Raw genomic sequence first — 23,917 nt, forward strand, 5'->3', positions numbered from 1 at the left:
CATTTTTAATTCCTGCGCCATGCCAACTCCTGGACTCAACACATTCACTGACTAACTGTTGGCATGTGTGTGTGTCTCAAAGCTACCTCGCTAAGCTTCTGTGAACGCTTTGAGTGGCAGGTACGTGCTGCAATGCACCATGGGGTTATTGGTGAAGAATAACGGAGAGAGAGAGAGCGAGAGGTTACCCAGTTGTGTCCTCCCAAATGTATCTATCTCAAATGACAGGTACAGACTATACAAGCTCATTTGAGTTTGGCTACTCGCTCTCCGGTATGCTGTTTCCCAGGGCTAATGACTGGCATCTCGCCTGGCTCTAATTAATACTGTGTTTAAATGTCACCCATTCTTCTGCCAGAGCGAGACTGTGCTGATTATATCCTCGTATCGTGAATGTTTTGCAAATCACTACAACGCAGATAGGGGGAGTGGGGTAAGATGTGACACAGGTTGTTTTTTTGCTTTTATTCTTGAATTATTACTTTTACCCTATTTTTTATTATTATTTTTATACACAAAATATAAGATTTATAGTATAAAATATACTGAGATTATTAATCACGATTAATCTGTATTCGTTTTAATCATGTTCATATGTTATACGTGTGTGTTGTGCATATTTATATGTATATATTGATGCATACATATTATTAATATTAACAAATATTTACACAAATATAAATGTGTACTTGTATGAAAGGAAATATATATTAGACATATTTCTTAAATTTATACAAACGTATGTTTGTGTATTTATATATACACACTCGCATATATTATGTAAATAAACATTAATTTTGGATTTGTTAATCACGATTAATCCATTTGACAGGACTAGTTTTAATATATAATTTAAATAGATTTTATCATCAAATCACATTATTTATAGCTATAACATTTTCTCCAAAATTTGCTGGCACATCTTGCCCCACATTCCCCTATCTACACACACTATTTTCAAGGGCACAGCGATTACATTCTAACTGTGAATTCAGCTTCCTCCCTAACGCAGCCTGACCAAACGCAGTCTCATTTACCTATTCCCATAAAACCGCAAAGATGTACCCTTGCATTTATAAAGACATGAAAGGATCAAAGGCAGCACTTCAACACCTGTCCTTGACTCGCTCTTTTTCTCGCCGTCTTTTTGTGCCGTGTAATTCTGAGCCCTTCATGTGCCCCGCAGTATGTGTCGAGTCTCAGCATGGTGCACATCTCTAATCTATAACTCGCCTCTTAAAGTTCCCATCTCAAACCGTCTCATCAAACAAAAAGGAAATAGAGAAATTGTCTCAGTCTGTTTAAATCTGTCGCCCATCGTGATATTGCCGTAAACAACCAATTAGAGAGCGTCGTGAGAGCCGTAACCCGGAATTTCTCATAGACGAAAAACATGACCTATGTCAACACCCTTTAATTAACCTGAGCACATCCGCAGAAATATCACAGCTATCATCTCAGCTTCGAAGTCCTGGCGTGACCTCAGTTTTCAAAGACGTGACACATTAGCTAATGCATGAAAATGAGCTTCCCTCCTATCTCGACTCTTTCAAAGCGAATGTTAGCTGTAATAACGGTCTCATCATTTTCCCCATCACACTCGTCCGCCGGGTACAAATCTCTTCCCGTGCTCTATAATGCATCACGACACATAAACAATTTTAGAGGGTCAGGGACACAAAGCAGATACGCTTTATCAATGCCGTGTACTGTTGGATGGTGCGATTCAACCTCAAATAGCAGTTACACACTTCCTGTGGGACGGAAGTTTGCGGAGGTTGAAATGAGCCGTTGTCTTTAGAAAACAAAGGAATAATTTAAAGCTCTGACTTTATTGTTTGTGGCAGAATGATGTTCTTTTGTAGCTGTTTACCCACGATTCCCTTTCCTGGCATTGTGGAACAGACAGCCTCTGACCCAGATGATTGTGGGTAAGCAAAAAAGTTGGTCTCTCTCTCCAAACAGTGACTAATTGCTCTGGTGCAATGCTGGGTAGACCCAGTAGATCCGCCGAACAACAATAGACCTGCAATTCATCATCCTGTGCCTCTACAACACACTTCATTCTGATTAACACACACAAACGCACACACTATATACCTGCAGGACATAAGAAAACACACACACTATATATCTATGATAAAACGTTCACAAGTGTACACCCACACCATTATACAACATATAAAAGTAGTCTGCATTATAAATGCAGTGTTATGTGCTCAAACCAATCTCATTCATGTTTCATTCAAAGCATTTAAAGCATAAAACTTCAGTAACCGCAAACCTATACATCACACTACATTCATACAAATCTCTCGTTTCCGGAAGCTACACATCACATTGATTCATTCCGCCCAGCCTGTGAATCCAGAACAATACTCGCCTTCGGCAAAAGCAGTGGCAAACAACCAATACAGCGTCCCGCAAAAAAGCTATATTTTATTAAACACATCCCCCAATGAGCAAGCATAAGGCTAGTCTAGTTTTAACAAATTATCAAACACACCCGCTCTCTTTTTCACTCTGTTACTAAACACGGCTTGTTTCTACTTGATCTGCTCATATAGAAAACGCACAATCTTGCTCACCTTTCCACCCAGCTCTTATAGCTGGGAATGTCCTTGGCGTACAGCAGCTTGTTTGAAGGGGAGTCTTTGCCCAGGCGGTGCTCCGACGTCGAGCACGAATCCATGAAAGTTTGCGCCACTACTGACAGACAAGCGTCCGTGATGCTGCTCTTGTGGATGTCGAACACAAACTGTGGGTTCTTGATCACATTCACCCAGAACCTTAGAGGTAGACTGTGGAACAACGACAACACAAGAAGACGTTTTAGCATTTTGACATGCTTTGTCTTGCATGGGAAATCGTTTCATGAGCCGTTTTTAATATAATTTCATATTTGAAGTGGAAATGCATTGAATAGTTTACATCGAGCTCTTGCAGCCTGTCAGTAGGAAAGTGCTATCGTGTATTTGGTCCGCTCTCGTGCCGCCTTACAGATGCGGTTCATATTTTTTGTATTTGTAGGGTGGCCTGCAATTGTGCACCTGTCTAAAACAATAAACATATACAAGCCTACTTTATACCCCGGGCCATTTGTGCTAAAGTGAAATCAGCTGATGTTTTCACCTGGTGTGTGTGTGTAAGTGTCTCTCAGGTCACAGATTGTGTTTGGACTGGGATTTTGTGTGACTGCAGAGCTCTTTATTAGTTTTCAATGCCGCTTCGGTTTTGTCTGTGATAACAAAAACAAAAGACTAGATGAAAGTAGAAGAAGAAAATAAAGGAAATAATAAAACGCTGCGGTGAAGTGGACGCAGAGTAACGCATCACAGAGAGATTAAGAGCGAGTCTTACCCGCCCCCTTCTTCATTGTCCTCTGAATTCATTTAACAATAACAACTGCACCAAGAGGATTAAGGAAGCAAACCTTGTATTATGACTCCCGAATTAATCAGAAAGAATCGTCTGGGATTATCTGAGCTTTATCAAAAGGATATCAATGCTAAAACAACAAGAAACCTGCCACAGCTGGCCTCTGTAAGACCTCCTTTTATCAGTACAATAGAAAAAGAAGGACATGTCCAAGGTGTCGTACTTTAGAGGGAATGACGTTAAAGTGGATTTAGGAGATGAGTGATGTGTGGATGGACTAGATGGCAGCTAAATATAGAACGATTCTCACTGGGGAAAACCTCACATTCTTTGTCAGCGTTTTGGTTTTAAAGAACCACATTTGATACAGGATTCTGTGTTGTGTGTGAACACCCAAATAACTTAAATAAATGGCATTCGTTCCGGTCATTTGCATTTTGAGTAGCAGAGGTACGAGAGTTCATTTATGCAAGCCAAACAAACTGTGTTGATTGTCTATGGCTCTTCATTCAGTCAGTATTCTGATTGACATTCTCTACCACCCATTCCTCGCACGACCACCAGAAAGATAATGGCATGATGGATGATTCACAAAAGCTCTGTCCATCAGTAATCCATCTCTGCCTGGTGTCGGTTAAAGATCTGATGTGTGAGGAATCCTTTGATGCATTTGATGAACAGGTTCGTAGCATTACTAGGAAATCCAGCATTTATATTTCTGGATTGAACGAGTGGAGGATCAGGTCTACCAACAAAACAATTGGTGTTTAATGCAGCTTGCATGCAAAAGTGGCTCGAAAGCTATAGCGATAGCAATATTTGCATTCTCTGGGAATCAAACTCATGACCTTGCCTTTGTTTTATTTAGTAGACGAAACTTGATTTGGGAGGTTTGGACTGTTAAACTCAACTAATCATCAGCTGCATCCGTCTGCTTTGGACACACTCATAAAAGAGGATAATATAGAGACTTGGACATCTTAAGTTGCCATCTGGATTGTCTGGAAATCTCTTTTGTATCATAGACAAAATCTAAACGAGTTACACTGTAGTGCATGTGCAGACATTCTTTCACTTTCCAATACAGTCAATAATTGTTAAAATAATCGATGAACAAACGGTAGCGTTAGGTTTTACAGCCAAGTGCGCTCAGATTTGGCATGTTAAAATCCTCTGCAGACAGTAGATAGGCCCGGCCCACAGCATTGGCCCATTTAACACCCCGTAAGGCTTATATTTTGCTCAAATGGAGCTCTTTCGTTCTCCTTAAGAGACATTAGCAGTCAGCAAAAGCAATGCGGAGGTGCATTAGTCCTGCGGAAGACCCCTTCATATGCATTAAAAGAAAAATGCCCAGACACTGCGGTGGCATCAACGGTAATGCACGTCGAGAAGTCCAAGATTATAAATCGTTATTTAACATTCGGCTCTTTGTGTGAATGATTCCATTAATGTATAATGCAAGAGTGACCCTCGGTGCTCTCCAAAAACACTTAACGTTCTCAAATGGCTCGGAAACACGCTGCGGGGGGGAGAGAGATTGGGTCTATATAACAGAGTAAATATGAGGACCTGTACCCATCAGCCCCCCTCCTGCCCTCTCATCAATATCAGCGCATTTGGGTTGGTGCGTGATAGGAAGCTGGCAGAGGCTAATGGTAGATTACCACTCATTAAATGTAATGCTAAGCTTTCCTTTCCACTCAACTCACTCCTTTCAACCCCCTCTTCTGTTTGGTTTTATCTGCTCGTTGTTTATTTAACCCCACAACACTCTTTTCCGCCCTGGCGACATTGGTTTGGTGAAATTAATTTGGGAATGACTGATATTAATTTCCCATACACTCATTGTCGTGGTGATGGCTACTGTGGCAGTGATGCTGTCTTGTCTGGTTTTATGGGATTGACTCTGAATAAATTCATAAATGTAAGTTTATGTGTATGTGATGTTGTGATTGTGCGCTGTCTCTCACCAGTTGCTCTTCCACGTGTGTCTGACGTGCGGGTCGTGAATGTTGTGCTTGTCGGCCTGCTCATCCAGGAAGTCAAACATGTATTTGATAGCGAGGGGGAGGGCACTTCCTCTGTGCGCTGTGCTGAAGATGGTTTCAAACAAGTCATCCACAAACTTCTGTAGCGTACCCTGAAAAACAAAAAAGAAATATATTTCATTTATTTCTTTACTCTTAAAGAGACTCAAAGGAGCTGTTATTAAGTACACAACGTGTTTTTAAATCCCTCCGAACAGCCACCTGTCGGTAATCCCACCAAGGAAACCACCTGAGTTTGTGAGACGAAAATTTTACTTTGCGGTTGACTTTTAATATCAGGGAACAGAAGCGTTTCTACTTAAGCCGCTTTGTGCGGTTGGATTAACGTCCATCCCGCACCATTGACCCTAATTTGATTTAATGGCAGCGAGTTTAAGAAGGAGAGAAGACAGAATCTAATCCACTTGTAATGAAAGAACTGATAGGACACATGGAAGAGAGAGAGAGAGAGAGAGAGAGAGCAGCCAGCTCTGCATCCGGATGAGGTGTGCAAATAAAATCCCATTCCGTTTGAGCAGACGGCAAGAGACGGCGAGGAAGCCGAAGAAAAAAAATCCCTTTAGCTGACAATCGCGACAATAATTCCACTGTGTCCCAGATCCCTGACAGCTTATCTTTTGCCTATGAAGATGAAAACACATATTTCTCACCCTGTATCAACGCGCCGACAGCCGCGGGGTACTAAAGACGGGGATGCTGCGAGGGTTCTGACAGGTGTCATCCAGTGTGACGACTGACATCATCATTAGTCGCCCGGGAACAAAAGCGGCTATTTGCAGCTGTTTGAAATGTACCTGCTCATTACGGCTCACTTAAAAGCACGCTATCAGACACGGCCAGGCTGAGCATTAAACAAGTGATCTCGTATGGACTGGAAAAAAACGATTAGTGTAATCGCAAATAGAAAAGGCGAGAGCGTGTGGGATAAAATAAAGCTTGGCGTAATGGAAGGAGGCAAAAATAGGTACCGCACACTGGTCCTCTAGAGATGCTGATGGACTGAATACTAGAAGCATCAGCACCCCAGGCAGATCACAAGTATTTATTGCAGGGTTGAAAGCCAAACAGTCAATTACTGTGCTGTCACACCAATCATTTCTCACTAAGAAAGATGGTGTCGGATAAACTGGTTATTTCACACAAAAAATCCATCTGAAAATATGACGTGAGAGGGGCGAGGTTGTCGCCGGGGCGTACGCCGTGTTTGTGTAAGTCTCGCTTGAATGCGTCAGGTAAATGGCCTGGTGGTCACAGCCGTCATAGGACACAATCACAGCTTACTTTTTTATTATAAGGATTTGTTCATGAATAGGGGGTTGACAAGATCCTTAACTTTCATAATATATTATTTTCCTGTACTTCTTATAACAAGACTGCTTATATATAGAGAAAAAAACTCTTGCCATGTTAACTGTGATGTAATATTGTGTTTGAGAAGTGAGGGATCTGTATTCACACATAAGCACACAGAATGAAACTCAGTCAGCGTGAAGCTAATAGAGAAAACAGACCAACTGCAGTTTTGGCCATTTGTGGACTATTGCGATAACGGCTTATTTTACACGACACTGAACTCATTTCAGAATGCATTTGAACAATTTACAAGTTCCTTAAACCGAGCAACAGCATCAGTGACGTTTGATTAAATCGAACACTAAATCGCACTAATAAGTCTTTATAATACTGTTTGGATATAGAACAGACAAAGCTTACTTTGGTAGCTAACAGCCTGGTCAGGTAGATCTCGGAGACCATTTTGCTGCCACGGTCTCCCTCCTTCTGGTCTCCGTGCTCATGGTTCTTTACCAAATGCCACACCTTGACGCCGCTCTCCAGGTCAGGTGTGATCATCGGGGTTCGGGAACGCAGGCTGTCCGGACTGCCCGTGTATTTGATCATGTTTTCTGTGGGAGAGAAAAGACGGTGAGCGTTGATTCGTGTCTACAATGACAGCGTTCCTGATCTGTTCCTCGCTCTAGAAAACACATTGGCTTTTCTCGTGCAGTACTTGAAATTGGATATGAATCATTTAGAACGTACGGTCGCTTAATTTTTCATCTCTCCCGCACGCTTTCTCTCGCGCGGACGTGCGCACTTTGGCGGACACAAAATCGAACAGGTGTCAGGGCGGATGAAATATTCATGCTTCAGCCAATAGGGAGAGATCAGCCATGACATTTAAAATAACACAAAGCTCGATGAATGTCTACACAGCGTGGGAAAAACATTGATTGGCCGAGGCCTGATTTGGTAAGATAAAAAAGTTCACAGTGCCAGATGCAACAGAAATCAATCTCTCTTGGGGAAAGAAGCAGCGTTTGGGAGAGCGAGAGTAACCTGATGATTAAAACGCATGCAGAGAGTTTAAGAGGGTGATAGAGAGCTATGAAGTGAATATAATGAATTGTTCATCATAAACGTACGTTTTAGAAATATAACTGAGAAGCTACAATACAGACAATACTTCATGACAGTGACCGGCTGGTTCAAAGCATCTCATCCTGTCTGTAAATTCTGCCGTCATCTCAAGTTGATTCTGTAAGAGTGAAGTGATGTGTGTCTCTCTCTCTCTGTCTCCTTTAAGGCTCATTCGGAGTGCAGGAAAGTATATGGAGATGAGACGATCTTAATGGTGTATTTGATGTGCTCGCACGGCCCAAGCTTTGATCTTGAGCTTTTTCAGAGCCAATCGTACAAGGGAGTGATGGCGGCCGAACCATGGGGACGGATTCCGAGTCTCGGGAGGAAAGTCAAGTGCAAAGAGACTCATTTTCATGCTTTTACCTTTGTGCGCCGCCCGACCGTCTCTGCGTAATTCAGTTTGAGCTTCGTTCTCGTTTCATTTTGCGAGCGGCTAAAACGCTGCATGTTTAACGATGGCTTTTCTCTTAGCTCTGTGTAAGACGGCAGGACTGTTTGTTACATTCTCGACTCTGGTTTTGTTAACGGCATGGATCGGATGAAGAATCTCAGCCATGGTGAAAGAACTTATGCTTGAAGATTTTGAATAGTATGTTTGGTATGTTGATATGTGTATGCACATATTCCTGCATTGGCCATCACAAAAGACATTTTAGAGCACACACGCAGTTAGGAGACATACCGTATTTGCTAGCAGAGGTTCTGGAGACGGTGGAATTGTTGACAGAGTTGTATGCAGTGACTTGCTTGGGAACAAGTGCTACCACGGCATTATCAGTCACCTGCGGATATAGAAAAACAGAATATTTTACATGTCACGCCTCTACATAACACACAATTATAAAAAATATGCAAGTCATTTTATGCATTTTTATAGTTAAGGTTAATTCAGGTTTAGTGTGAAACTTTTATTCACCACCTTTTATTTTATGTATAACTACATGAGTGAGAAATTAGATCTGATGTGAGATCTCTTATATCAATGGGACTTCAAGAAAGTCTTGACTATTTAACTCTATGCTTCAGCAACTGCTAACTACAATAAGCCTTAGCAAGCCAAATTCAATTAACATGAAGGGGCTTCTTCTCCCCAATGAGACATCTCTCGCTCTACATAATTTGCCACTGGATGCCTGTGGCACTAAAGGGTTAATTGAGGTGAAGATCTAGATGGTGTAGTTTCAGAACTGCACGAGGACATGCGACTACTGTATTGTATCAGTGGGAATTTGGGCTTTACAAACCATTAAGGCGTTATTCTTTACAACTTAACCTCCTTTCTTATTCCCTAGTTAAGCGTTTCTTGTTCACCGTATCGGTCTATGAGGAGAGCCTTCAGCAGAATCAAACATTTTATACACCGCAGGAAAGATGCCAAACAGACAGGTGAATGACTGTGGAAGTAGACTTCGGCTACATTTCACTGAAAAGGTTTTTTTTGTTAGGAAACAGCAGGCATTTTTTCTTTTATCTTTCCTCTGTTGGTGAGTTTACACTTTAAGAGAGATCCTGTTTTCCTGATAGAATTCAGAGCCGTCAGATATCGAGGCTTATACAACCCAGTGTAATGCTACCTAAGAAGACATCAAAGAATTAGCGTCAGAGAATAAGAGGCAGATGCATTTGACTAGAGAGAAGCTCCTCGATATGAAGAAAAGTATCAAAGAAGACTGGAGATATAGAGCCTTAGAAATGCACAGAGCATCTTAGAAGAATAGACAACATCAGACTCTAGCGATGCAGAATGCTACTTCACATTTTGTGGTACACTAAATGTTGCGTCTGTGGTAAGGTAATAAGGAAACAGAAGATTGTACGAGGGTCTCTTTCACCCCCTTCAACAGTCTCTGATAGAACTCTTTTTTTTTTTTGTCAAGGACAGCCTGCCCTCCCAGACTAAAAAATGAATTAACTTCTGTCTTCATTATCTCATCTCCGATTCCAATCAGCGGCTAATCCACCCCGCCGCTCGCAGCCCTGCACCCACGCGCCACCCTGTGACATTTAATTTAAGTACCATGCAGACTCTTCTCTCCAAAAACTCATTTGAAGGCCGGCTTACAGGGGAAATTATTTACACCGTAATGAAGCAGCGCCTAACCTGAGACAGACAGACAGACGGACATATTTTGTCTAGGGATACGACACTTCTCTGTATGCTTCTCACACCTGCATGTTTGAATTAGCATTCATGTGTGTTTGGTCAATAGTAAGTAGACTGATTTTATCATTTGTCTACTGAGACAGCATTGCCATTCCCCATCCCCGGCAATCACCTTTTGGTCCCCGTCAACTACTGTAGAGCAGGGTTTATAATGACCTGGAAATGTCTTGTTTGTACCCTGTTACAGGGGTCAGAGGGCATGAAAGAGTGTTTGGTGAGGCCGTGACATAATGAATGAGATGAATAAAATTTCAATGTTCATTTATTTAGATAAACTGGGGTACATGGAAAATAATAAAAGACAACAAAACATTAATATTTGACAGTAGCGTGTAAAAGAACATTAAAAAAGTTATTAATTTAGCATAAATCTTCATTTTCTTTCATAGTTATCTCATCAAAATACATTATTGAAAGCTAGAATTAAATCTACAATGAGCTGTTTATTTAAAGGCACTGTCTGCATAACCTTTCCCAGATGTCAGATGTTCAGCTCCACATGCACCTGCATCCCTCTGTTGTCAGATTAACTGTACTGTACTGGGACATCTGGAGATGATGCTTTAAATAGAAATCATGCTCACACTCCTTTCTGATATTAAATATATTTGAAAGACTGAAAGGCTATTACAGAGACAACGAAAGTCTATAGATGGTTTCATCTTAACAATATAAACAAACGTTACTGCACATTTGCACTTTGGTGACCCCACTTTAACTTCCAGTACACATTCACAAACAATAGTGTGCTTGTAGATTATTTCTGATAACAATCAAAAGAAACCGAGAAGAACCACTACTTGGCTAAACTTGTCTTTCCAATAATTTGAATTTAGACTCCAATACCAAGCTCAATCACTCGATGTCAATGTACCATACGGTTTCTTTAAATGCGACCGAACTACAGGACCCATTCAACAAACTGTTTATTTAATACAATTATTATGCAGTAAAATAACAATACAAAATAATATTAACATACATTAAATAAAATATGAATGGTTATATTATTAGACACTAGCCAAACACAAGTCCGGAAGTTAACTGAGGGACAGGCACTCACAGGTCTGATGAAACAGTCTATATATTAAGCTAAAAAGTAAAAAAATACGCAGATAAAAGCCTTTCTAGCAGTGTTTTATAGATGCTTTGTGTTGGAGTAGATGTTAGGGATGGGAGAAAGAAAAAAGGTAAAACTGTGTCTGCTTTCCAACCCTCTGACGCATTTGTGTGTTTGACCTCTGACTCTGAGACAGACCTGCATACTGAACGGCTCATTACAGGAATGAGATTACCTGGAAAAGGCCATTTACCACTGTGCATATTTTCAAAGTACAGCTTTTTCTAGAGGATTGGGTTTGTTTTTTAAAAACTACACTGTTTAGAGTGTTACGGTTTTGCCTGGAAAGATCTACAAGCCTGGTTGCCATACTGTTAAACTACGTCTATTATTTATCATCTTTTCTGCAATATATAAAAACTATAAAATCGTGATTTATTGGGTCTTACCTGGTAATGAGATAGTATGTTGAGTCTTTTCCAGTCGGCCTCAATCTTGGTGGTAACGTCTTCGTCTTGTAGTATGACTCGGACCACTCTGCCTTGACGCCACTCTGCAAAGACAAAATAATTCAATATAATCAAGCACTTTTTGCATCGCTAAATGATTTCACAAAAAGACTGTTGTCAAAAACATTCACGTTTGAGCACGTCCATAGTAGGGCTGTCCAAAACCCTGGTGAATATCATAGAATGCACTCGTTCATTCCCATAATGCACCACAGTAATGAGTTTACACTTAATGGTTGTAAAAAAAACAATCAGACAAAAATATATTTTGTGTTCAGCAGAAGAAAGAGGGTGAGTTAATAATGTAAGAATTTTCATTTTGGGTGAACTATCACTTTTCCATTCCATAAAAACTTAGAAACTAAGATAAAGACACAATGAAAGGGAGGCAAGGGAGAGAATTTTTAAATTGAGAGAATAAAAAAGAAACAAAACTGGCAGAGAAAATAAGGGTACGTGAAGGAGCGTTTGGGAACGGGTGGAAGAAAAGTGAAGGTAAATTAATCTCTTCTGCCCTTTGTTACAGAGTCGGGCCTTCGTGGCCAGTGGATCGATGGGTGTGATTACAGCCGCTGCTGAAAGCCACTTCCTTTTTCATCTGTAGTGGGTCGAGCTTCCTGAGCCCAAACGGCCCTGATCGACCGCATTAAGCCTCCCGCTGAGCTTGCTCTTATTGTAGTTACTGAGATGCACAACAAAATACAAAGATATTCTCCCACCCCGCGCTCACCCACGACTCACTAGTCGCTGTCTGCAGCCTCAGCAAAAATGGCAATGTGAATCAGTGACGGGAATCAGCACCGAATCAAATAAACATATCCTTGTGAAATGTTATGTACAGATAACATAGCCGTGAACAAAACAGACGTCCTTTTTTAACTCCCCTGCTGCGAAATGAACGCTGGAGGACCGAGGCATCTTCACGCCGCCTGCTGATATCTTTTGTTCTGATCCTCACCAGAAAAGTGAAACCGCAATCACAGGCAGATGATGAAATGTGTTTTTGGGTGATGAGAATAACTTTGAATCGCCAAGAGACGGGCGGTCATTGTTTTTATATCTTGGTACCGTACGACTGTCTATAAACATGCAAATAAGCCTTGACTTAGAAAAGTATAAACAAATAGGGAGGGGGGAAGAGAAGCGAAAAGAACAGAAAATCAACAAAGATAAAAGAAGAAAAGAATTGCAGGACGGTCTAATTCCCAAATCCACCTGCAGTGATTTCAGACAGCATGTGAAACGGATAAGCAGAGATTCAAGAGAAACGGACTTGAGAGTGCACGAGAAGTGAGATTTCTGTAAAATAAAACTGTAGTGTGGAAATTGAGAAACGGAAGAGAATAAAGCGCTTAATGCATTTGTGGCACTACCGCCGAGAGATGCAGCAGAATGGATGAGATGTTTGCTGACGATGACAGGAGGAGGGTACAGCTGGATAAAACAGAGCCAGAGCGACGACCGGACTCGAGCCCGGGATGAGTTGAAGTGCATTGATTTGTCTGCATCGCTCTCTCATTCTTTCCCTCTATCTTCAGTCCCCTCGGGGGAGTGTGACAGAGAGAATTAAAAACAAAGGCAGGGGACAGAAACGCTCCGGTCCAATTTGTCTCAGAAGGCTCGAGGAGATGGAGGCTACCTCATTCCCATTATCTTTATCTGGCCCCAAGATCGGAGATGGAGACTGTGGCGAAGCTCGGGAGACTCTAAGATTCGCTTATGGAATGCCGAAACGCAAACTATGATCCGTGGAAGTGTGAACTCCGACATCGTCCATTCCTCTGCCCTAATAAAACAACACGCTTGCCCTCCGGGGCCAATAAAAGCAGTTTACACAGTGGAGCTAAAAGAATTTCCTCACCTATTGCTGTACCAATCCCTTATGTACAGACTTGTGTTGGTCTTAGTCTTATAGAAATGTTATTTTTGCAAAAACATATAAAGGGGGTTGGGGACGAAATACATGAGCAATGTTGGGCAGAGGGTATGTGCTTCATGTAGAGTGTGGCACAGAAGGGCTTTTAAAGAAGGTGTGAATAAATAAAACCTAATCACATACAGTATGTACAGGTCTGTGTTCATGTCACTGTTATCTGTTATTGATGTGATATATGATGAAAAATGTGGATAAACACATGACATAGTGGTTAAATCCATTAGTGCTCTGACATTCATGTTTCAGGTATATAAGAAAAGTGACAAATATACCAAGAGAACTCTCTGTAGTGCACACCCAGTGGCTCAAGGTATGAGCACAGACCGTGGACTACGTTGGTCAGGGTTCAAACACAGGTTGCTGAAGTTTGCATGTCTGGTCATATGTTACATGTATCAAATATATGCATATAGCTAATAAGGAGGTTCCACCAACGAGTTAAAACCAGAAATACAGTTTCTTATCTTAAGGTCAATCAACTCTTAAGACTTATGGTCTCTGCATGATCAAATTTGTGTAATGAAGGAATGAATTGAACACTGCTTCCACCTTAAAAAAGGGAGAGAAGAGTTAAAGCAACTCTGTTTTGCCAGACTGGGTTGGTTCATGGTGACTGACTTGAGTATAAGTTCAGAAACGGGCACCTCCCACCAAGACATTCCCTCATTTCAGGGTTAACATACTCGGAGTCACACCCCAGAAGGTGTAAATAAATAACCAATCACATACAGTATGTACATGTCCCTGTAATATGCTATTGATATGATGATATTATGTAATTGTGTTTGTTTATCAACATGTTTCTTAAACATATGAGATTCCAGGAGCTTATTGGTGGTTAAATCCTCCTCGGCTCTCACCAGCTCGGAACACATGGAGCTTCTCCAGACATCTCTTCACATTCAATAGCAAAAACATCATTAATTTATTCAGAGAAAAACAACCTATGGAGCACATAACAATCATTGGCTCCATTAAATAAAGGTTGAAACAGAGCAGGGAGGTACAGGGATAAGACCAACATGCTGGACTTTGAGTGATCCAACATTTGTCTCAAGTATATATATGAAAAAGACAAGTATACTAGGAGAACTAGGTGTTGCTAAGTGGTTCAGGGTTCATGTCAAGGTTGTAAAGTTTGCATGCTTCTGCATTTTACAGTTGTGTTCAAAATTATTCAACCCCCAATGCTGTAAATGGTTTTAGGGGATTTAGTGTACATTTGTAATTGTATTCAGAATGAAATCCTACAAGGACTTCTTAAAGAACCATATGCAACTAAAATAACATCAATTAGTTTTGTAATACAGTAGTAAATGTTTCTTTTGTGAATTCTTCATTGACATAATTATTCAACCCCTTAAAGACTACCACACTGAAGAACAGAGGTTCAATGAAGTGTTTTCAATCAGGTATTGAAAACACCTGTGGATATCAGGGAGCAGCAATAAAGCCTAATAAGCACTAATTAGGCAGCTGAAAATGACTGTGATACTCAGCTCCTTCTAGACATTTACTGGTGTGGTTACAAACATGGTGAGGTCAAGAGAATGGTCCAGGAAGACAAGAGATCAGGTGATTACTCTTCACAGGAAGGGCAATGGCTATAAGAAGATTGCAAAGATGTTAAACATACCAAGAGACACCATAGGATGCATCATTCGCAAATTCAAGGCAAAGGGCACTGTTGAAACGCTACCTGGTCGTGGCAGAAAGAAGATGCTGACTTCGACTGCTGTGCGCTACCTTAAGCGTAGAGTGGAGAAAAGTCCCCGTGTGACTGCTGAGGAACTGAGAAAAGATATGTCAGATGTGGGTACTGAAGTTTCTGCTCAGACAATACGGCGCACCCTGCGTAATGAAGGCCTCCATGCCAGAACTCTCAGGCGCACCCCCTTGCTGTCCCCAAAGAATAAGAAGAGTCGACTGCAGTATGCCAAAAGTCATGTGGACAAACCACAGAAGTTTTAGGATGGTGTTCTGTGGACTGATGAAACTAAATTAGAACTGTTTGGGCCCATGGATCAACGCTATGTTTGGAGGAGGAAGAACAAGGCCTATGAAGAAAAGAACACCTTGCCTACTGTGAAGCATGGCGGGGGGGTCAATCATGCTTTGGGGCTGTTTTGCTTCTGCAGGAACTGGGAAGCTTCAGCGTGTGCAAGGTACCATGAATTCTCTTCAGTAACAGGAGATATTGGATGACAATGTGATGCAGTCCGTCACAAACCTGAGGCTTGGAAGACGTTGGACCTTTCAACAGGACAATGATCCCAAGCATACCTCCAAGTCCACTAGAGCATGGTTGCAGATTAAAGGCTGGAACATTTTGAAGTGGCCATCGGAGTCACCAGACTTAAATCCGATTGAGAACCTCTGGTGGGACTTAAAGAAAGCAGTTGCAGTGCGCAAGCCTAAGAATGTGACTGAACTGGAGGCTTTTGCCCATGATGAATGATACCCGAAGATACCCGTAGATCGCTGCAAGACACTTGTTTCGAGCTATGCTTCACGTTTAAAAGCTGTTATAACTGTAAAAGGATGTTGTACTAAGTACTAAGATTGAATGTCACTTGGGGGTTGAATAAAACTGATAATGATGTGAGCTTAGAAAAGACATTTGTGGTTATTTCATTATAAATGTTATGTTATATTTGTCTGACCTACACGTGCCTCTTTGATTTAATTGTAAGCAAGATGACTGAATGATCATAATCAATGTCAAACCGACCAAAACAATCAATTTCAGTGGGTGTTGAATAATTTTGAACACAACTGTAGCTACGTATCTAAAACGAAAGATGAAGACGCCAGGAGAACGTTCACATGCAAGCAGGCTCAGTGGTAAAAGCACTGACAGTAGGTCAAGTGTCAAGTGATTCAGGGTTCTGTTTTTCATGCTTCTATATTTTTTCCAACAAATCTAAAAGGCAAACTGAAAGAAGAACATGCCAGGAGAACAATGACATGTTCTTAGGACCCAGTGGCTCAGTAGTAAGTGCACTTACAGGGGACCAAGTGGTTCCGTGGTCAAGTCAAGGTAGTTTTCATGGTTCTGCAAGTGTGTATATGTATGTAAAGCAAAAGATGGCCGTGCCAGGAGAGCCATCACAAGAGTGCAGGAGTCAGTTGCTCAACAATAAGACCACTGACGGTGGTTCAAGTGCTTCTGGGTTCAAGGGTTTCATGTTTCTGCATTTTTTCCGTCACGAGAGATCAAGTGGTTCAAGGTTCGAGTCCAGGTTTTTGGTTTTCATTCTTCTGCATGTTTTCTATAATTCTAAAATTTTACGCAAAAGATGAACATGCCAGAAAAAAATAACAACTGGCTATGACACAGTGGCTTGTTGGTAAGAGCAATGACAGTTGACCTGGTGATTCAATGTTCAAGTCCAAGTTATTAGAGTTTTAATGCTTCTGCATTTTTTCTATGTCTGTAGAATGAAAAACGAAAGTTGAATTTGCCAGGTGAACTGTCACAAGCTAGAACCCTGTGGCTCAATGGTAAGAGCACTGGTAATTGTATAATTGGTTCAGGGTTCAAGTGCAGGTTGAATGCTTCTACTATTTTCTCTACATCTGTAATCCGTAAAACGAAATATGACCGTGCCAGCAGAATCACAAATGTGTGGGACCCAATGGCTCAGTAATAGAAACATTGACAGCTGTTCCAGGTTAATATCCATATTGTTAAGAGTTTTCATGCTTCTGCAATTTTTAACATTTCTACAATGTAACACGAAAGATGAACACACCAGAAGAATTGTCACAAATACAGTGGTAAGAGCATGGACAGTTGTCCAGGTGGTTCAGTGTACAAATCCACATTGTTAGATTTTTCATGATTTTGCCTTGTTTTAAACGTCTGTAAAACGACAAAGGGCCATGCCAGGAGAACAACTGCAAGCATGCAAAGCACAGTGGCTCAACGGTAAAAGCACTGATAGAGGACCAGGTTGTTTAGGTCCAGGTGGCATGCTTCTACTTCTTTTATATCTGTAAACTGTAAAACAAAATTTGGCCATGTGGGGGCCATGGATCTAAAACATAACACGAAAGAGAAAGACACCACGAAAATTGCCGAAAATTGCCAAAAATGTGCAGGAGCCTGTGGCTTAGTGGTAAGAGCGTTGACATTGGACCAGGTGGTTCAGGGTTCAAGGCCAGATGGTTAGAGTTTGCATGCTTCTTTATTCTCCCCATGGATCTAAAACATAAAACATAAAATGAAAGAACACACCAGGAAAATTCCCGAAAATGTGCAGGAGCCTGTGGCTTAGTGGTAATTGCGGTGACAGTGGACTTGGTGGTTCAGGGTTCAAGGCCAGGTTGTTAGAGTTTGCATGCTTCTTCATTTTACCCATGAATCTAAAACATAAAACATAAAATGAAAGAAGGACACACAAGGAAAATTGCCGAAAATGTGCAGGAGCCTGTGGCTTAGTGGTAAGAGCGTTGACAGTGGACCAGGTGGTTCAGGGTTCAAGACCAGTTTGATAGTTTACATGCTTCTTTATTTTCCCCATGGATCTAAAACAGAAAACGAAAGAAGAACAGCCCAGGAAATTTGCCGAAAATTTGCCAAAAATGTGCCAAAAATGTGCAGGAGCCTGTGGCTTAGTGGTAAGAGCGTTGACATTGGACCAGGCGGTTCAGGTTTCAAGGCCAGGTTGTTAGAGTTTGCATGCTTCTTCATTTTCCCCATGGATCTAAAACATAAAACGAAAGAAGAACAGCCCAGGAAATTTGCCGAAATTTTGTCAAAAAATGTGCAGGAGCCCATGGCTTAGTGGTAAGAGTGGTGACAGTGGACCAGGTGGTTCAGGGTTCAAGGCCAGGTTGTTAGAGTTTGCATGCTTCTTTATTTTCCCCATGGATCTAAAACATAAAACGAAAGAAGAACACACCAGGAAAATTGCCGAAAATGTGCAGGAGCCTGTGGCTTAGTGGTAAGAGCGTTGACATTGGACCAGGCGGTTCAGGGTTCAAGGCCAGGTCGTTAGAGTTTGCATGCTTCTGCATTTTCCCCATGTATCTAAAACATAAAACGAAAGAATACACCAGGAAGATTACCGAAAATGTGCAGGAGCTTGTGGCTTAGTGGTAAGTGCGTTGACAGTGAACCAAGTGGTTCAGGTTTCAAGGCCAGGTTGAAAGAGTTTACATGCTTCCTTTTCCCACCATGGATCTAAAACATAAAACGAAAGACGAACACGCCAGGAAAATGACCAAACACGTGCAGGACCCTGTGGCTCAGTGGTAAGTGTGGTGACACTGGACCAGGTGGTTCAGGGTTCAAGACCAGGTTGTTAGAGTTTGCATGCTTCTGCATTTTCTATGTATCTAAAAGGTAAAACAAAAGATGAATGCGCCAGGAGAACTGTCATTAGTGTGCAGGTCCCAGTGGCTCATAGGGTATGAGCACTGCCCCTGAACCAGAAGGTTCAGGGTTCAAGGCCAGGTGGCTGACCTGCACAAGGATCCGTAAGCCGTTACTCGCAGGGTGGTGACCCGCACAAGGATCCGTAAACCGCTACACGCAGGGTGGTGACCCAGGCGGTGGTAGTTCGTATGAAGGGTACCCGCAGAAGGGGGGACGCACCGGAGCGTGTCTCCCCCCGAGAGACAGAGATGTGTAAACAGGGGGTTATGCGCCAGATCTCAATATTTTTACGAAAAAAGCCCTTAAATTTTTTTTTAATCGAACCACCCCTCCTACAGTCTTCATGCGGCGCTGCTTGAACCGTTTGGAGCATGGCATCACAATACCGCAAGACTAATTTAAAAGCTTGCGGTACTGTGATGTCATCCACCAATCAGTTCTTGCAGCACCGCATGAAGTCGAGCGCACCTATTCCTTCCTCTTACCTCTCACTGGGGCTACTCCACCTCCTAAAGACAAACAAACAAACAAACAACCAAGCAAGCAAACCCTCTTCTATCCATGGGTGTCAAACTCTGTTCCTGGAGGGCCACAGATCAGTTTTGCAGTTTCCAACCCTAATTAAACGAATCTAAATCAGCAAATTAAGATATTCATGATTACTACAAACCTCCAAGCAGATGTGATGCTAAACTCTCTAAAAGGTGTTTATTATTGTACATTATTATAGATGTGGAACATGTGCAGGGTTGGGGCTCTCCAGGACCAGGTAAATAGAAAAGAACAGAACAGAAAAATGCAATGCAAATCTTACCCAAGTCCATGTCAGAAGCTCTGGGTCGGTGAGAATAGGGGACGTTCTTGTAGATGGCGTCCAAGATCTTCTCCTTCACCTGGCTGATGGTGTCACAGTTTAGCGCCTTCACCTGGACCTCTGGGCTCTTCTCGTTGTCTGGGTGCATGCAGTTCACCACCTACACAAAAAACAGGCACAAAATTCCTATAATTACAAAATGAATATTTATGTGTCTATAAAATGATCATTGTACGATTTAAAGTGCAATGTATATCAGCTCGGTTTACACCGAATAATTGCAAGTATTTAGCATAATGTTTGTTAAAAGGTTTACTCAAGCCCTACATAGAGTTGGTGTGGTGGGGACTGTGTGATCTGAAATCTATATTTAAGAGAACCAAATTAGAGAGGCCAGGTGGAGTTGATGGATCCACAGCTGTATATCAAACAACTGCAGCGTGACAGCAGGCGTAACAGTGCGAGTGTAAAAGCTCAGTTGCCACCCTAAGGGAGTCGTCACTTTGCTCACCTTAGCTCACACCAGCCTGCAATTGAGACACTAATTCTCCAAATCTCACTCGCTATCTGTGATGATAGTCGTCATTAACATCTCCACTATACCATCATCATATCATCATCGTAACATCATTAAAAAGAAAAAACGTCAATAGGAGAGAAAGGCCCTAGCATTTCTTCTGATGAAAAAACAAATCATACCAAGAGTCCAGCAGTATAATGGAAAAGATAAAAAGCATAATCTATATGATTAAATGCTAAGTCATGCGTGGGTTTGTCAAAGGCAAGGCTGTGGCAGATCTTAAGATGTCAAATGGATTTCAAACTGAAAGTTTAAAAGTGCATAAAGAATATATGAAGGATTTTCTCATTCTGCGAGCACTGTAATGATTAATAACGGCACAATAAAACTTGCTGTGTGGCTGACTTGTGGTGATTCTACAGCTGTTTGTTAAGTGCTTTGGACGTGAGGAATGAATGATGTAGCTGAAATGGCTTCTACAGTCATCAAATCGGCATAGTGTTCACAGGAACAGGCCGAATGCCAAGCGGAGACACTGGTCTCCACTTCCTCCCCACCACCCTTTTGTCTCAGAGTTCTTTGTGCAGAATACAGATTAACCTCCTGATGCGGTGTTCCGGTGAACAGCCTATCCTGATTTACATGCACCCCCGACAACACGGGCCCCGCTCACGCCTGTCACACCAGCCCTCAAGTTCAGGGCTGCCATTCACCGCAGGGTGTCGTGTAGGTCAAAGGTCAAACCAAGGCTGCGTGTTTCCTGTCAGGCACCGCATGCCCACTGCCCCACCCTGTGCTTCTGCACACGTCTATACTGCTCAGTAATAACTTTTGGCACATGTACATTACTTAAAGGTCTTACCAACGTCTTATAATCAATTTGCTGTCTGATGAGCTTGTCTTCACTCAGCGAGTAGCGGGCTTCTCCTGTGATTGAGTCAATGGGTCCTTTTTCCATCTGTTGCTTTATGGCACAGAAGAGAGAGAACAGCGGCTCTCCGGCGCACTCCTACATCAGACAAGAGAAAAGAAAACACTCACTTCCACATTCTTACATTTCACACCATCCACCTACAGAGGATACAGGCTGTCATATCATATTCAGCATTTTGGACGGGGTCGTGCAGCTGTGATGATGTGTGTAATTGAAGCTGATGGCACATTTTCGCTCATTTGGATATCAGCGATTGTTAAACTAGACGTGGATGATTTTTGTGGAGCAAGGGCCATTTGGTGGAGCCTGTCAAATATTTAAAAAACTACTGTTACATCATAAACCTGCACATTACTTTCCTTTTTTATATAATAAAAAGGTTGACTGGTGACCCCTCGTTGAAGACCCCTCGGCTAGAAAATAAGATAAAGGGGTGTGTCTGTAGATGAATTAAGGGAAAGTATGCGTTTTGATGTGTTAAATGGACAACACTTCCACTTATCCAAAACCAACAAGTGGTCTGGGCATTTGGTCAAGCAGTGTTCAATAATACTCAAATCAATGTGCTGTGACCCCAATAATAATGTTATAGTTTCACATGGCTGAGATCACAATGAAGTCCTTCACGTACAGTGAAGTTCAATTTGAGCTTAAACGAATCCCGAAGCTTTTGAGCTATGTTTCGGCTTCATTCACTCACAACTAATCCGTTAAACCTAAAGAAACTAAGGCTAGACTTCCAGGTTTTATGGCCTGCTGTACAGTATGTTTTTCCAAAATGCAGGACGGCGTTTGGTTCGGATGTGTTTATAAAGAGGTTAATGGCAGGTGAATCCAGAGCTAGAGAGGACTGCAGTGGTAGCGCTAGTCACAGAGCTGAACGGAGAATTAAGAAGCACCTGGTGTTAAGCCCAGAGTCTCATTATAGATGCCAAGAAACACTGGAGTCAGCAAGACGCGGCCAACTTTTAAACCCTTTTTTATTGGAAGCGCACGCACGCACACACCTACACATACACATATACACTCTCTATCTGTTCTCTCTCTCTCTCACACACAAATACAAACACCTGCAGTGCACCATTTCCAATTCTCCCGTAAGGTTGACTCCTCTTTGCACGGCAGCATGTTTGCCAAATGACCTTGAGTCCTTCCGTTTTATCTTCTCACACTCACTGCACATCCATGCAAAATTGCGGTCTACTCACCTTGAGAAACTTGTACAGCAGAAAAGTGAACCAGTTTGTGAGCATTTTCTCAGCCACCGACTCCGTTCTGAAAAACAAACAAACAAAGTACATAAATAAACGCGGCACTGTTATCACTGCGAGCGTCGCGCGAATACGCGATTACCACGACCGTGAAAAATTCACGCCACAAAGCCTGGTGTCTGCTAATGAATGGGACTTTGTTAAACAAACATAATTGCCGAAACATGAATTGCATTCTGGAATCTATAGCCGAGATCTGCAGGCTGTCTTTATTACCAGACTCCAAGGCCACAATAATCCACAAGAACCCAATACAAAAAACCCAATTAAAAGCCTTTATGTGATCCGCCTGGATGGATGCCAGCTGAACCTTTTCTGCCCTGGAATAAGACCGGACTCATTCCCCCCCCACGGTCCGGCCATTGAGCTCAAAATGGATCACATTACAATAGAAGGTGGCTGAATAGAGGGTCCCGGTGCTTCGGAGCACAGCACGATTGGCACCTTCGCTCGGACCAAAGGCTCTAGTCCGACATTAAAGATGTACATACATAATAACAATGACAAAGTGAAAGCCGATACACTCGGATCTTGTGTCTTCCATGTGTGTGTGCTGCAGGGACCTGGTGAATTGCCAAGGCGCGCTGCAATGAGCCAAGGCACAGAGCATCAATATTTTAGGATTACGCTATTGTGGTGTGTGCGCGGGTCTGCACCTCTGCTGCCCTGCATCCCAGCTGTCACCTGCATTCCCTGTCTCACCCCTATGCCTTTGAGTACTTGTGTGCCCGCTAAGCTGGTGCAACACCTGGAAAGGATTAGTGTCCCCTTGCCACTGCCTCCGACGGCACCAAGCGGGCCAAAGGGGGACAGGGCCAGGGGTCAACTGGGTCACGTTTCATCTTTTCTTTCATCTAAATCCGTCCCTACAAACACTGCCCTGTAATCATCTCCATTTCCAAAACGTTCTTTAAGCCTTAAATTTGGACCACTTACAGAAGGGAATGATATGATAGGGGAACTTGTGATGGAAAATTTAAGAATACCATATTTTATCCAAAAAAACATAGTATCATAGTATTGCTATAGGGTGCTGTTATAAGCTTCCTCTGCAATATGCTGATTTGACTGTCATTCTCGTTGGCAAGACCCCATAAACTCAGTTACCCATATCCTGTGTTACCTCTCCGCTCACTGACGGGGGAATAAGTAGCATCAGTGCCAGAGAATCCTGGCACACCTTCTCTAAAGCACGGCCACGGTGCCAAGAGTAAGCAACTATCACCGTCCCCCCGATCCCTTTGTTGCATGTCACTGGCGAGGATAGAAAGAACTTGTTTGCTGAAACAGTGATGACCCATCCAGTGGTGAAGAATGGGGAGCTGGGGAGTGGGCAGCACCTGGTGCTTAGTTCCTCCTGATTAAACACTCAAATTCAGACGGTAAAATGTCAAAGCTGCCGGAGGATTCCTCCACGGCCAACGTGCAAAGTGGCACCAGGATGCAAAGCTGAGCTTTGCTTCATAAACAGAACCA

At 42.2% G+C, this 23,917-nt stretch overlaps 1 protein-coding gene and 1 long non-coding RNA gene across 4 annotated transcripts in view; one reads left to right on the forward strand and one right to left on the reverse strand.

Moving 5' to 3' along the window:
• LOC130421510 (uncharacterized) overlaps positions 1-13,513 on the forward strand; it is a 70,050-nt gene extending 56,537 nt beyond the window's left edge. The window contains exons 7-8 of one of the 2 annotated variants that reach the window (XR_008906826.1): positions 9,143-9,236; positions 12,110-13,513. This is a non-coding gene — a long non-coding RNA (uncharacterized LOC130421510). The remainder of the gene's footprint in view (positions 1-9,142; positions 9,237-12,109) is intronic. The other variant, XR_008906825.1, reaches the window with a different exon arrangement.
• plxna4 (plexin A4) overlaps positions 1-23,917 on the reverse strand; it is a 186,480-nt gene that overhangs the window by 4,405 nt on the left and 158,158 nt on the right. For both annotated transcript variants that reach the window (XM_056749417.1, XM_056749418.1), the window contains 8 exons: positions 22,379-22,445; positions 21,099-21,245; positions 19,717-19,876; positions 11,524-11,627; positions 8,533-8,632; positions 7,143-7,333; positions 5,352-5,521; positions 2,589-2,801 (listed from right to left, as the gene is read on the reverse strand). In XM_056749417.1, coding sequence (XP_056605395.1) covers positions 2,589-2,801; positions 5,352-5,521; positions 7,143-7,333; positions 8,533-8,632; positions 11,524-11,627; positions 19,717-19,876; positions 21,099-21,245; positions 22,379-22,445 — 1,152 coding nt within the window. The remainder of the gene's footprint in view (positions 1-2,588; positions 2,802-5,351; positions 5,522-7,142; positions 7,334-8,532; positions 8,633-11,523; positions 11,628-19,716; positions 19,877-21,098; positions 21,246-22,378; positions 22,446-23,917) is intronic.

The sequence above is a fragment of the Triplophysa dalaica genome, chromosome 5 (assembly GCF_015846415.1).
Source record: "Triplophysa dalaica isolate WHDGS20190420 chromosome 5, ASM1584641v1, whole genome shotgun sequence".
In the NCBI taxonomy this organism is placed as follows: Eukaryota; Metazoa; Chordata; class Actinopteri; order Cypriniformes; family Nemacheilidae; genus Triplophysa; species Triplophysa dalaica.